The 15,163-nt window shown below is 33.7% G+C and overlaps 1 protein-coding gene across 3 annotated transcripts in view; it reads right to left on the bottom strand.

Moving 5' to 3' along the window:
• The window catches only part of B3GNTL1 (UDP-GlcNAc:betaGal beta-1,3-N-acetylglucosaminyltransferase like 1), a 91,530-nt gene that overhangs the window by 49,655 nt on the left and 26,712 nt on the right, over window positions 1–15,163 (bottom strand). For 2 of the 3 annotated variants that reach the window (XM_051995627.1, XM_051995629.1), the window contains 2 exons: window positions 6,990–7,055; window positions 4,257–4,352 (listed from right to left, as the gene is read on the bottom strand). In XM_051995627.1, coding sequence (XP_051851587.1) covers window positions 4,257–4,352; window positions 6,990–7,055 — 162 coding nt within the window. Of the gene's footprint in view, window positions 1–4,256; window positions 4,353–5,946; window positions 6,036–6,989; window positions 7,056–15,163 lie in introns of those variants that run through there. The other variant, XM_051995630.1, reaches the window with a different exon arrangement.

The raw sequence follows: 15,163 nt of genomic DNA, 5'->3' as shown, positions 1-15,163 counted from the left end.
AGGGAGTGGTTAGTACTAAGATAAACTGCAAGATAAACTCCTTATCTTCTACCAGTTTTGTATTCTCCAGTGCTGAGTTTATACTTTAAAAAAAAAAAAATTATTAAGCACCTACTGTGCAGTGCCAGGAACTAACTATACTAAAGACATTACAAAATTAAGTGTGCAATAAAGTTTATCAACTTCCTGCTGATGACATTTCATTCTTGTGTATAGCCTTTCTGAATCACATTCCACAACAATTAACTCAAAGTAATTTCCTTTATCCCAAATTCCTTTTGCATATATTTTTAAATCTAATTTCTCATATATTCTAGCATTTGCAGGATGGAGACTTCAAAGATTGAGACCAACCTCCTTAAATTTTACAAATAAGGAAATTGAGGTCCAGGAAAGCAGAGTGTCTTGCCTGTGAGAGTTAATCATCTAGCCCAGGTTTTCTAACTCAATTCGATTCTCTAATAAAATGGTTGTCTCCCTAATTACATTCATTTGATAAGAATTATGGGACTTCACTTTCTTAAGATCTGATACAGAGAACACATACACACATACACACACATGCAAGGTGTTCAAGAAATACTTTTTGTATTCAACTGCATGGAACTGTTGTTTTAATTGTAAAAGGAATGAAACAACATCTTTTTTGTATGTATTTTGAAAAATAAAAAGCTACTATTATAAAAAAAAGAATATTATGCTAAATGTTGTGAGAATAAAAGATAGCTGACCTTGTGGAACTTATAGTTTAGTAGATAGATATGAACTATATCCAAATAAGTATAGAACAAAATAATATATGTTAAATAAATAAGAAACTTGAATGGGAAAAATTAGATTTTAATTTTCACTATTAATTTATAAATTGATATTTTAAGTTACGAATTTAAAAAGAAATATTATTCTGAGAATGGGTCCATATGTTTTGCCAGAATGTAAAAGAGGTTCCCAATGCAAAAAAGTATGGCAGAATTGGGCAAAATTGTTAGCCTCACTTTCTCTTTCAGAGTTATCTGTCCAGTAGTAAGACAAAGTCAATTTGGTTACCCAGAGAAGTTCATCAGTATTATACATCAAATTCATGATAGCATGCTTGCTCATGTTTTGGATAATGGATGATGCTTTCCCAGTCATGTATGGAATGAAACAAGGCTGTGTGCTTGCTCCCATGTCTTTTAAGCATGTTTTTTTCAGCAACATTGTCAAAATATTTCAATCAGAACAAAAAAAGCAATAGATATTACACTGATAAATTATTTAACTTGAAAAAGCTTCAAGCCGGTACTACAGAGAAGAGAGAATTGGTGCATGTTTTTTTTTGTTCAGATGATTGTGAACTCATCTGAGTGAGAGAATGCAGCCTCTGAAGCTGAGATGCAACAAAGTATGGATTGATTCTCTGCCACTTAAACGAATTTTGGCCTGACAATTAATACCAAGAAAACACAGGTTCTCCAACAGCCATCAACACACATGAAGCCATCAATTATAGAAAATGAAAAAATTTTGAATACTACTGATACGTTCACTTACAACAGCAGTTACTTTTCAGGGATGAACCTAAAGATGATGAGCTAGCTCAATGTTTGGAAGGCTCCAAAGGGAAGTGTAGAAAAGAAGAGATATTAGACTATCTATCAAGCTGAAGGTCTACAGAGCCACTATACTGACCTCACTGTTTAATGCCTGTGAAATTTGTACAGTCTACCAGTACCAAGCCAGGAAACGAAATTATTCCCATTTGAATTGTCTTAAGAAGATTCTGAAGATCACCTGGCAACATAGGGTACCAGGCATTGAGGTCCTTTCTCAAACTAAGTTGCCAAGCATTCAAACTCTATAGCAAAGAGCACAACTGCAATGGGCTGGCCATATTGTTCAAATACTAAATATAAATTTGCCTAAAAGACTACTTTATGGAGAACTCACATAAGGCAGATACTCAAATTGTGGTCAGAAGAGGCAATAAAAGACATTCTCAAAGTCTCTCTGAAAAACTTGGGAAATGAATATGAGACATAGGAGACCTTGGCAAAGGATCTCCCAGAATGGGGTGCCCACATCAAAGGAGACTCTGTGTTCTAAATAAAGCAGAATTTATCAAAAAGATAAACAAATTTAAAAACATCTCGATTTCAAATGTTCATATGAACTATTTGTGCCTGGCCTGTGGTAGAACCTTCCAAGCTTATAATGGTCTGATCAGCCATAATTAGCATTATGTTGGTTCTTTTTAAGAACAAAGGATAACAACCAACCAATTCCATTGAAACCCCCAGGAATACATTTCTTTTTATTAGCATCTTCTTACTCAGTTCCTAGTTTGCATAGCAGTACATAAAGATTTCTGCTCTGGAATCCACTAAGCAATTCTATTATTGCTTTTATCTGCCAACAACAACTCTGATTTCACCTCACTATTCTGTGGCCATAAGAAAAAGAACTTGCCTCTCATCCCAATCTGCATCCGATTGTGAGGAATAGAGAGTGGTAAAAGAAAGAAAGCAACTTGTCTTGTGTGGAGTGGCAATGCACGTAATCCTCTAAAACAGTGCTCAGTTCGATTAAGCATTTATATAATCTGTTCTACATTATCAATTTCCCTGCAAATATTATCTCCCCTAGACTTTTTCATTCTGTAGTTCTTATTTTATTTCTCCTAGCTATTTCTACAATCTCACTAGCCAGAACATTTCTTTCTCTGAGATTTTACTAGATCTTCTTGTAGTGCTATAATTTTCTGGAGAGTTTATCCTTTGGGTATCTCACAAATATATTTCTTCATGTGTACCTTCATTTTCCCCTTGGTTTGTTCATGTCATCTACTTAAGTGTCTAGTTTGAGGAGTGTGAGTTTGTATCAAACCCTGAAAATGAAAGTGTGGGTAAAGTCTGCCTGGTTCCAAATATAGTATGTACTCAGGTAAAATATATCACAATATCTCTCTCTAACTGGGCTTCTGGAACCATGGGCCTTGAAGGACTGGGGTGGGCTTAGTGAAGTTCAGGCAAAGATGTTCAAAGTCTTCAGGGGCCACCTGGCTTCTGTCCTTTATGCTCAGTCCTCAATCTACTCTGGTTTGTGTATTCCAGAATTCCAGAATCCATAGTTGCTCTGTGGGTTGGATAAAGGAGTCAAGAGATGGTTCTTTTTACTCTTACCAGAGTGGTAAATCTCTAATTTCAGATGGAATGTTTTATAGGACCAAGGATTTTTTACCTGGTCTCACCAGAAGCTTTTTACCTATATAAAATCAAAGATCAGATCCAACCATAACAATAATAAATACTATGGTTATTATAAAACAAAATAAAATCTAAATAAGGATACTTTTTTTTGGCATTTCCATATCATATCAATGTTTATGTATAGGTCTATACCTGGATAAATATAAATTAGGGAACTAAATTGTAAAATTTCAGTCATATAAAATGTGAACTCCACGAAACTCCCCATTTCTGGTAACTGTATACATTCAACAATGGCTAATAAAAATCTTCACTTCCTGTTTTGATTCTATTTGCACTGGACATTCCCTATGCCTGGATTGCTCTTGTTCATTTCTGCCTCACAAAATCCCTCACTTATTTCAAAAACCTAGCTCAAACAACACCTTCTCTATGTGATAACTTTTCTGATCCCCCATATGGCATTGTACTTAATGAATTACTATTTATTCTGTACATATTTGTTCTTCTTATAGTAATATGTATACATGCTGTCTCCACCAATAGGATATTAGCTCTTTGAGAGTACATATTCTGTATTTGTATTCCTTATGTCTAACACAGTGCCTAGCATATACTAGATATTAAAACATACTTATTCCACTAGCTTTAACTTGTCACTAATAACATCTGGTCGGGTCTGAATACATAAAAACAAGTCTTTTCTTTTACAGTCTCCTCAACTCGCCCTCTAATCATCATAATACCCTGTATCTGACTTTTCCCTTCACATTTTTGTATTAAAACAATAAAGAAGTTACTACAACTGAAGATATACTTGAAGTAATAAAACATGAGAATTTCACCACCTTCTTCTGTAGACCTTTAAATTTCAAAGTGATGGAGTCACTTCCACCAGAGAGTGCTGCCTTTGCAACACTCCTTCTACCCCTTCAATTCTTTAAAGTGTTTTAACAATTAGGACATCACCTTAAGCAAAGCATTTTAAGGCATAAGTTTCTAGGATACTGCATCTAATATCATGGACTGCCAGAACATATAACTAAAAAAACCTAAAATGATAAATACCTGTGTGGTAAGTTGCTTAGATGTTAGATTATTGATCCAACGAGTATAGCGTTCAGTTGAGTTTGGGGGTTCTCTCTTCACTTGGCACCCTATAATCTATATTTTAAATGAAATTGAACAAAAGAAAGTTCATAGTTGGTGTATACTAAATCATATGTTTTAAATCAAAATAAATATAAATATTCTTGGGCTTTCCAAAATTTTGTAATATTTCTCTGCTTGATGATATAACATAAAATCAGCAGTTTCTGAATTTAATGGTTCACTAATAGTGATTATTTATGTATTAATTAACCAGTTAGATATATATGCTTAGATATATATGTTTTTCAATGGCTTATTAAAATAGTTTTTAATTGTAGTACATTCTTGTATGGAGTATGGGATTTTTGCCACCAAGCTTTCAAAGTGCTATGATTTTAAGTTTTTTTAAAAAACAAACATTAAGACTGCAGTAGGAAGGAACCAATTTTTACCAGATCCTCAAACCAACCCCACCAAGATCCTAATATACTATAGCTAGAAGGTCAAATGACACAATACATGTAGAATGTTTTGCAAAACATTCTTATTATCAAATATGACAATTTATGTGTACATATAAGAAATGAGGGAAAAAGCTGTCATATTTAAAGTTTATCTCAATATTTTCAAATTAACAAGCTTTACTCAACTTCAAGTATTGCTGATATAAAAAAAAAAACTTTATGAAATATCTTCATAGTTTATAATTCTAAGTAACTTTCCATTAATTCTTTTTTTCCTCTAGAAAGACTATTCTATTTATTATTGTTGAAAAATCAAGTTCTTTCTTTTCACTGAGAGTTCCCCTTATCCATCTCACAGTACCCTCTGCTATTATCTCCTTCACCTCTACCTCAAATAAAGAAATAGTTGTTCCTTGCCAGGCGTACTCCTCCAGGTATATAAGTTATTTGATTCCATTCCTATTTTTTTAAAGAGAAAAGATCTTTTCCATTTCCACTATTTTCAATTTTTCCCTCAAAATAGTTTCACTTTGGTTCATCTATCTCCATTTGTTATCATCATATATAACTCCTCCCTTTTATGATTAAAATCCTTGAAAAGGGCTGCATCTGCAACAGATGCTTCCATTTCCTTCCTTTTCAGACTCTTAAATCCATCCAATCTAGCTGGTGCCAAATTGATCTAGTCTTTATAATGGAGTGATCACTTCTTCCTATGGTTTCCCTTATTTCCTCTCCAGTAACCAGTACCTTTCTATTAAAAGAGAAACAAATCTAGGAGACTCACAAGTTGGCAACTCCCTCTACACATGTAGATCAGCAATTGTTCTTTAATTTATAGTTTTAGCATGTTATCTGAGTCAAACAGATTGTGTCAGTGGTGGGACGGTGAATCCACATATTTAAGCCAACTCTCTAGTTCTCTATGCCATTTTGCTTTACAGTATATAACGGGATATCCAACCTTTATCAGAGATGCTTGATACAAAGATCATTTCACAAATATCTACTTGACCTCCCACCCCACTCCAGCCTACATAGTTCATTCCCACTCCAGTCTCTGTGTCTTCTCTTTGCATACGTTATTGTCCACATTCATTTGCAATCTGGAGTCAGGACAATTAAGAGTCACACTTCCTAAAAGGAAGTCTGTGTCATCTATGAAATCAGATAATCCTCCAATTTTTTCTGGAATTAATTACCTTAGGATTTGGAGACAGGATTCTATTAAGATTCTGAACTCCCCCACTGAGGCTGAATCATACATGTATAGTAATCTTCCCCTCTCCTGCTAATGGAACAATAAATAAATCAACAGAATTACTGCTTTAAGAAAAGGAGTGTCAAGTGATTTACTGATGAACTCAACACATTTTGATTCCCTAAAGGAAACCTTTCTTCTCTAATAACCATTCTCCTATATATGTTGTCTCTTTCTTTTAGAATATAAAACCCATGAAAACAGAGACTATCTTAATTTTTGTATTTATATATAATTTCCCAGAATTTGGAACATTGTATGGGACATTATAGGCTCTTTATAAGTACCTATTCATTCACCTATGCATTCATCCATCTTATCTTTTGTAATCTCTTCTGTCTCTGATTAAAATGAAATCTTCTAAGTGTAGATAATTTCTTGTATTAAATGGGGACTACAGAGAGTAAGGAAATGGTTGTGGAACAGAAAGTGAAATGGTCTCAGGTCTGCAAAAATTCTTCTACCTGATCAAGTTTATTTGTAGAAGACAGAATCAATCACATAAATTCTTTAGATCAAATCATTTGATAGGATTTTTTTTTAAAGAGGAAAATCTCATTGTGATAACATCTTTAAGATAGAAGAAATTATTCTTTAATGTTAAAATTTAACCTAGGTGAATAAAAGTGGTTTTTATAATAATCATACAAAAGTATAATTAAAACTATACATGCTATTTACAATCTATTGACAGACTGTTGTATATCGTATTTTCTTAGTTTCTTCATCTCTTACTTGGTTTCAAAGAAACTGTTATACCAATTTAAGCCAGCAATTGTTGTACAGCAACTTAGATTCATAAGTTTACTTGGGGGATTAAAGTAAAGCCAATCTAAATATGTACTTACATTCAATGAAGAAAAATGTTATTAAAGAAATTTTCTTTGCTAATTTATTAACAATTACTGCAAAAAAATAAACAATTTTAACTCTTAGTAATTACTTTATTAAAAGTTAGCCATGACATGGAAAAAGGATACTTACACTATTTGGATATTGAATGGCAGCTTTGTATTGCAATCTCACTCTTTGAGGCATCATCACATCATCCTAAAATAAACAGCATACTATTAAAAAGATTAACATATTGTACTTATGCACACATCTTTATTTGTCCACCAATTCATAAACCTCTGAGACTTGAAGAGCTAGTATTTCAAAAAATAAACTTAATTCAAAAAATCTTAGTAATCAGTTTATTAAAAGTTAGTCATGACATGAAAAAAGGATACTTACACAGTTCAGATGTTGAATGGCAACTTATTACAGCATTGTTTTTTGTTCTATGGAAACTTTCATCAACAACAACAAAAATTGTGTTGTGAATTCCCAGGATAATTTAAAATGCTTCTGACAATACTTTGCCCCCCCCAAATTCTGACATGAATTGAAATTCATTATTTTTCACAATTATAATAAAACAATATAAAATAAATTCACAATTATAATAAAAAATAAAATTTTATTCCATATGGTTATAAATATAAGATCATAAAACTGATAAAATAATCATGAACATTTTATATGGAACATTCTGTAACAATTTTCAAAAGAAATCTAATACATGTACTTGATCACATGCTGGGCTCAAATGTTGAATCCTTTCAGCAGATTGACAACAATTTGATGACAGATTGAGAAAATTCAAGAACATACTAAGCTTAAATCACAAATGGTCAAAGAATTATGTAATCCACCATACAAACACTAAAACTGTTGCACACATGATCACAAGGGTTTCAAACTACTGTAGAAACAAACCTATAATGCTCCAAATATTCCCTCTCTCTCTCCCCTCTTCCCCTCCCCCTTTCCTCCCTCCCTCTCTTCTCTCTCACCCTCTGTCTCCCTCTCCCCCTCTGATATTTCTTAGACTTCATTTTGTAAGCTGGAGTCGATTTTATAACTCTGACTGAAACTTATTAACTGATTTGCTGGATCCCTGCTTCCTTCTCCTCCCTACACTACATCTCAGCCTTCCCCAATACTGTATTCTGATAGGCTATCCTTAATCTGTTTCTTGGCATAAAGATGGCCAGGGTAAGAACACTGGATTTGCCTGTGCTTGCTCTGCACTGGGTAACAGGCTCATTACTTAGGACTCTAAAGAGAGATAGATGAATGTCCTAAAGATCCTTATAAAAAGGAAACTCCAATCCTTAGTCAGCAGAGCAACCACTCTTATTTCCTATACAGTGTGATTGTCTACTATCTTTTATTTTAATGTATTGTTTTCCCCCATTAAATTATGACTTCCTCATCTATACCCAGAGGAAGATTGTGGGGAATGAGTGTGGATTACAGCATAATATTTTCATTCTTTTTGACACTGTTTGCTTGCATTTTGTCTTTCTCATTTTGCCCCATTTTTCATTGGATTTTTCTTGTGCTGCATGATAAATATGGAAATATATATACTGTGTTTCCCCGATAATAAGACACTGTCTTATTAATTTTTTGGACAGAAAAATACCAGAGGGCTTATTTTCAGGGGAGGACTTATTTTAATGAACATTGACAGCAATTTTAATAAACAGGTAAATGTGAACCAAAAAAAGTACCTTTATTCAATAATGATCATGTCATCTTCTTCAACAACATCGTCATAAATGTCCATACTCTGAATTCTGTCCTGGATGTCTTGCACCTCTATTTCCTTCAGAAGAAGTGGACCCAATCTGTCATGTCCAGCAATATAGCTCTCTTTAAATGAACATGTCTTGTCCAGGTAACCTGCTCGTAGTGCCTTGGCAACACAGCTGTCGGTAATTTTATCCCATGACTTCTTCACCCAAGTCACGACTTCTTGCAGACAGGGCTTCACAAAGTTTCCATACTGATTTCTTTCCATTCTATTTTCAATGTAGTCATTGACTTCCATGCGCAAATGGTCCTTGAATGGCTTGTTTATTGCAATATCAAGGGTCTGGAGATAGGCAGTCATTCCTGCAGGAATCATTACTTGATCTATTCTTCTCTCTGCAAGGAAGTTCTTCATTTCTTTAGCGCGGTGAGTGCTGGCTGAGTTCTTCTTTTATCCTCCATCATGCCCCCTGAGTTCTTCTTTTATCCTCCATCATGCCCCTTTTATCCTCCATCATGCCCCTTTTATCCTCCATCATGCCCCCTCACCCCCGCTTACATACCGGGTTTTTATGTTGTCCTGCCTCAGCTCTCCTCTGCGGCACTGCTCTCAATGGCGCCAGCACGCAAATCACTGGGGAAGAACAGGATGACGCCCTCACTGCTGCAGCTCTGATTGAATGCAGCTCAGAGCGTGGCGTGCGTTTCACCCGGGGGGTGGGGGAGAACGACAGTGCATACAGAGGGTACCGTAATGTAGCATGTAGCACAGGGGATCACCTTCACTACAGTAGCAATCTCAATAGGGCTTATTTTCGGGGGAGGGCTTATTTTCGGGATAGGTCTTATTATCAGGGAAACACGGTAGAAGAATTGAACGTTTAACATATATTGGATTATTTGCCATCTAGGGATAGATTATGAGCACCTTGAGAAGCAGAGATTGTATTTTGCCTTTCTTTGGATTCTAGCATTTAACACAATGTAACACATAGTAGGCACTTAATTAATGTTTACTGACTAACATCAGACTGGTGGAGACAACCTCAAAGCCTCCAGAACAACAATGCTTCTTGGGAGATGAAACCTGGCAAGTCTCCTGCAGTGGTACAGCTGGAAATAAACTTCTGATCACCAAAGTCCTTGGTGTTGTCAAATGATTCAACATCAGAAAATGATATGATTTTTTATCAGCAGAAATAACATTAAAGTCTAAAAGGCATTAATATCTATTGAGCAGTTTGGTGGCACAGAAGAAAGAGCATCAGGCCTGGAATCAGGAAAACCAGACTTCCCTTCTGCTCTCAGACATTACCAGCTATGTGACACTGAGCAAGTCCCTTAACTTGCCTGCTTCAGTTTCCCAAAACCTAAAATGGAGAGAATAATAGCACCTGCTTTACAGGGCTATTGTGAGAATCAAATAAAATAATATTTGTATTTGTAAATACATAATTACTTTGTATATATAGTAGTCACTTAATAAATTCTTGTTCCCCATCTTTCCTTTTTTTTTTTACTAATTTTTTTTTTTAATTTGCTGAGGCAATTGGGGTTAAGTGACCTGCCCAGTGTCACACAGCTAGGAAGTGTTAAGTGTCTGAGACTAGATTTGAACTCAGGTCCTCCTGACTTCAAGGCTGGTGCTCTATCCACTGTACTATCTACTGCCCCTTTTACTAATATTTTTAATTTTGCAATACCTGATACCCAAATATTCTATGAAATAACATTAGCTTTTGAGTATATGATAACATCTATTATACCAACTCTATTCTTTACCTCTGCAAAGTATACTTGTGTACCAACTTATCTGCAACTTCCTTATTTCTTCAGGTTTTGTTTATCCTACAAATGTCAAGATTTTCAGCTCCCCCACCAATGTACATTAAATGATCATTAGACAAGGAACTTACATTCAGAATATTCATAGTCAAATATCTAAAAACTGAATAATTAATTCTTAGCTTGTGTGATGATCAACTATGATAAATTTGGTTCTTCTCACTGGTTCAGTGATCCAAAACAATCCCAATAAACTTTGAATAGAATGCCATCCATATCCAGAGACAGAACTATGGAAACTGACTGTACATCAACATACACTATGTTCACTTTTTTTTTCCTTGTTTTTTTTTTTTCTCATTATTTTCCCTTTTGTTCTGATTTTTCGCTCTCAACATGATTCTTATGGAAATATGTAAAAAATTAACGTATAGGTATAATCAAAAAATGTTGTTTTACATGTAATTGAGGAAAATAAAAATAAAAAATAAATTTAAAAAATTAATTTTTAACACCTATTGCCTTGTCCATCACTTTCAATATCACAGAAATTGTCTCAGTAACCACACCAGCCAGTTTTTGTTGTTGTTGTTCAGGATCAGAAGATATAATTCATCTGGACCAGGTGTCTTGATTATTCATCAAGAACAGTTAACTTTATTATCTCCTTACTTATCTCAGGGATCAATTCCCAATTAGTCTTGTTTGTTGTAATTTCCAGTGTAAAAGTCATTCTCTTTTGCAGATAAGATATACAAAATAAAAGTCAGCAACTCTATCTTTTCTCAGTTCTCAATTATTCTACCTATATTCCAAGAAAAGGTCCCACTCTTTCTTTGGTCCTCCTTTTTCACTTGATATAGCTTTTTTTTTTTCCCCCTTGAGGGAATAGGAGTAAGTGATTTGCCCAGGGTCACACAGCTAGGAAATATTAAGTGTCTTGAGGTCACATTTGAACTCAGGTCCTCCTGACTTCAGGGCTAGTGGTCTATCCACTGTACCATCTAGCTGCCCCCACTTCATATAGCTTTTAAAAATCTCCTTTTAGTTGTCATCCTTAGAATTCCTCACCAGCTTGAGTCCACTGAGTTGTAGCAATCCTGATTACTACCATGCCATGCTCTTATATAAAATTTTCTATTCCACAGCATTGCTACACATTATCTATACATTTCTTTTATTTCTTTTTATTTTATCTTTTCATTGACAAGACATATATATGGGTAATTTTTCAACATTGATCCTTGCAAAACCTTCTGTTCCAACTTTTCCGCTTCTTCTCCCCCCACTCCCCTATATGGCAGGTAGACCAATACATGTTAAATATGTTAAAGTATGTGTTAAATACAATATATGTATACCTATTTATACAGTTATCACGTGGAACAAGAAAAATCAGATTTCAAAATAAGGTAAAAATAACCTGAGAAGGAAAACAAAAATGCAAGTAGACAAAAACAGAAGGTGTAGAAATGGTATGTTGTGGTCCACACTCATTTCCCATAGTTCTTTCACTGGTTATAACTGTTTTCTTCATTACTGAACAATTGGAACTGATTTAGTTCATCTCATTTTTGAAGAGAGCCACAATCATCAGAATTGATCATCATATAGTATTATTGTTGAAGTGTATACATGATCTCCTGGTTCTGCTCATTTCACTGATGCTAAATCAATTCATGTAAGTCTCTCTAAGCCTCTCTGTATTCATCCTGATCATTTCTTAGAGAACAATAATATTGCATAACCTTCATATATCACAATTTACCCAACCATTCTCCAGCTGATGGGCATCCCTTCAATTTCCAGTTTCTAGCTCCTACAAAAAGGGCTGCCACAAACATTTTTGCACCTACAGGTCCCTTTCCCTTCTTTAAAATTTCTTTGGGATATAAGATATAACACTGCTGGATCAAAGGTTATGCACATTTTGATAGTTTATGTTCCAAATTGCTCTCCAGAATGGCTGGATGCATTCACAATTCCACCAGCAATGTATCAGTGCCCCAGTTTTCACATCCCCTCCAATATTCATCATTATCTTTTCCTATCATCCTAGCCAATCTGAGAGATATCTCAGAATTGTCTTCATCTGCATTTCTCTGACCAATAATGATTTGGTCATCGCTTCATAGAGCTAGAAATAGTTTCAATTTCTTCACTGAAAATTGTTCATATCCTTTGACCATTTATCAATTGTAGAATGGTTAGATTTCTTGCAAATTAGAGTCAATTCTCTATATATTTTGGGAAAAAGGCCTTTATCAGAACCTTTGACTGTATAAATGTTTTCCCAGTTTATTGCTTCCCTACTAATCCCTGCATTAGTTGTGTTTGCACAAAGTCTTTTTAACTTGATATGATCAAAATTTTCTATTTTGTGATCAATAATGATTTCTTGCTCTTCTTTGGTCACAAATTCCTTCCTCCTCCACGGGTCTGAGAGGTAAACCATCCTATGTTCTTCTAATTTATTTATAATCTCAATCTTTATGCCTAGATCATAAACCTATTTTGACCTTATCTTGGTATACAGTGTTAAGTGTGGGTCAAAGCCTAGATTTGGCCATATTAATTTCCAATTTTCCCAGCAGTTTTTGTCAAACAGTGAATTCTTATATCAAAAGCTGGGGTTTTTGGATTCATCAAACACTAGATTATTATAGTTATTGACTATTTTATCTTGTAAACCTAACCTATTCCACTGATCAACTAATCTATTTTTTAGCCAATACTAAATGGTTTTGGTTTTATAATATAAATATAAAATAAACTAAATGGTTTTATAATATAGTTTTAGATAAGGTACAGGTAGGCCACCTTCATTTGATTTTTTTTTTTCATTAGTTCCCTGGAAAGTCTTGAACTTTTGTTCTTCCAGATGAATTTTGTTATTTTTTCTAGGTCATTAAAATAATGTTTTTTGGAAGTTTGGTTGGTATAGCACTAAATAAATAGATTAGTTTAGGTAGTATTGTCATTTTTATTATATTCACTCAACTTATCCAAGAGCACTTAATATTTTTCCAATTGTTTAGATCTGACTTTATTTGTGTGGAAAGTGATTTGTAGTTTTGCTCATATAATTCCTGACTTTTCCTTGGCAGATAGATTCCCAAATATTTTATACTATTGGCAATTATTTTAAATGGAATTTCTCTTTGTATCTCTAGCTGATGGATTTTGTTAGTGATATATAAGAATGCTAATGATTTATGTGGATTTATTTTGTATCCTGCAACTTTGCTAAAGTTGTAGATTATTTCTAATAGCATTTTAGTAGAATCTCTGGAGTTCTCTAAGTATACCATCATATCATCTGCAAAGACTGATAATCATTATCTACTCTAATTTCTTTAATCTCTTTTTCCATCTCTTATTGCCAAAGCTAGCATTTCTAATACAATATTGGATAGTATTGGTGATAATGGACAACCTTATTTCACTCCTGATCTTACTGGGAATGGTTCCAGTTTATCCTCATTACCTATGATGCTGATGGTTTTAAATAGATGCTACTGACTATTTTAAGGAAAAGTCCATTTATTCCTATGCTCTCAAGTGTTTTAAAGAAGGAATGGATGTTGGATTTTATCAAATGCTTTTCGCCCTTATTGACATGATCATATGGTTTTTGTTAATTTGGTTATTGATATAGTCAATTATGCTAATAGTTTTCCTGATATTGAACCAGCCCTGAATTCCTAGTATAAATCCTACTTGGTCATGGTGTATTATCCTGGGGATGATTTTCAGTAATCTTTTTGCTAATATTTTATTTAAGATTTTTGCATCAATATTCATTAGGGAGATTGGTCTATAATTTTCTTTCCCTGTTTTCATCCTATCTGGTTTAGGTATCAGTACCATGTCTGGGTCATAAAAGGAATTTGGTAGGAATCCTTCATTCCCTATTTTTTCAAATAGTTTATAGCATTGGAGTTAATTGTTCTTTAAATGTTTGTTAGAATTCACATGTAAATCCATCTAGTCCTGGGGATTTTTCCTTAGGGAGTTGATTAATAGCTTGTTCTATTTCTTTTTCTAAGATGGGACTATTTAAACAATTTACTTCTGCCTTTATTAATCTGGAAAGCCTATATTTTTGAAGGTATTCATCCATTTCACTTAGGTTATCAAATTTATTGGCATAAAGTTGGGCAAAGTAACTCCTAATTATTGCTCTAATTTCCTCTTTATTAGTGGAGAATTCTCCTTTTTCATTTTTAAGACTAGCAATTTTATTTTCCTCTTTCCATTTTCTAATCAAATTTACCAAAGATTTATCTATTTTGTTGGTTTTTTCATAAAACCAACTCTTAGTTTTATTTATTAATTCAATAGTTATTTTACTTTCAATTTTAGTAATTTCTTTTATTTTTAGAATTTCAAGTTTAGTATTTGATTGGGTTTAATTTGCTATTTTTCTAGCTTTTTAAGTTTTTGCCCAATTCATTGATCTTTTCTTTATTTTTTGCAAGTAAGTCTCTAGAGATATAAAATTTTCCCTTATTATCACTTTGGCTGCATTCCACAAATTTTGGTATGTTGTCTTATTATCATCACTCTCTTGTGTGAAATTATTAATTGTGTCTATGATTTACTGTTTCACCCATTCATTCTTTAGGATGAGATTATTTAGTTTCCAATTACTTTTTGGTCTATTTCCCCCTGGCTTTTTGTTGAATGTAGTTTTTATTGCATCGTGATCTCAAAAGAATGCATTTACTATTTCTGCTTTTCTGCATTTAATTTTGAGATCTTTATGTTCTAATATATGGTCAATTTTT

This window comes from Antechinus flavipes, chromosome 4 (genome assembly GCF_016432865.1).
Source record: "Antechinus flavipes isolate AdamAnt ecotype Samford, QLD, Australia chromosome 4, AdamAnt_v2, whole genome shotgun sequence".
Lineage (NCBI taxonomy): Eukaryota > Metazoa > Chordata > Mammalia > Dasyuromorphia > Dasyuridae > Antechinus > Antechinus flavipes.
The sequence above is the reverse complement of the archived record's forward strand: the minus strand, read 5'-3'. Positions and strand labels throughout refer to the sequence as shown.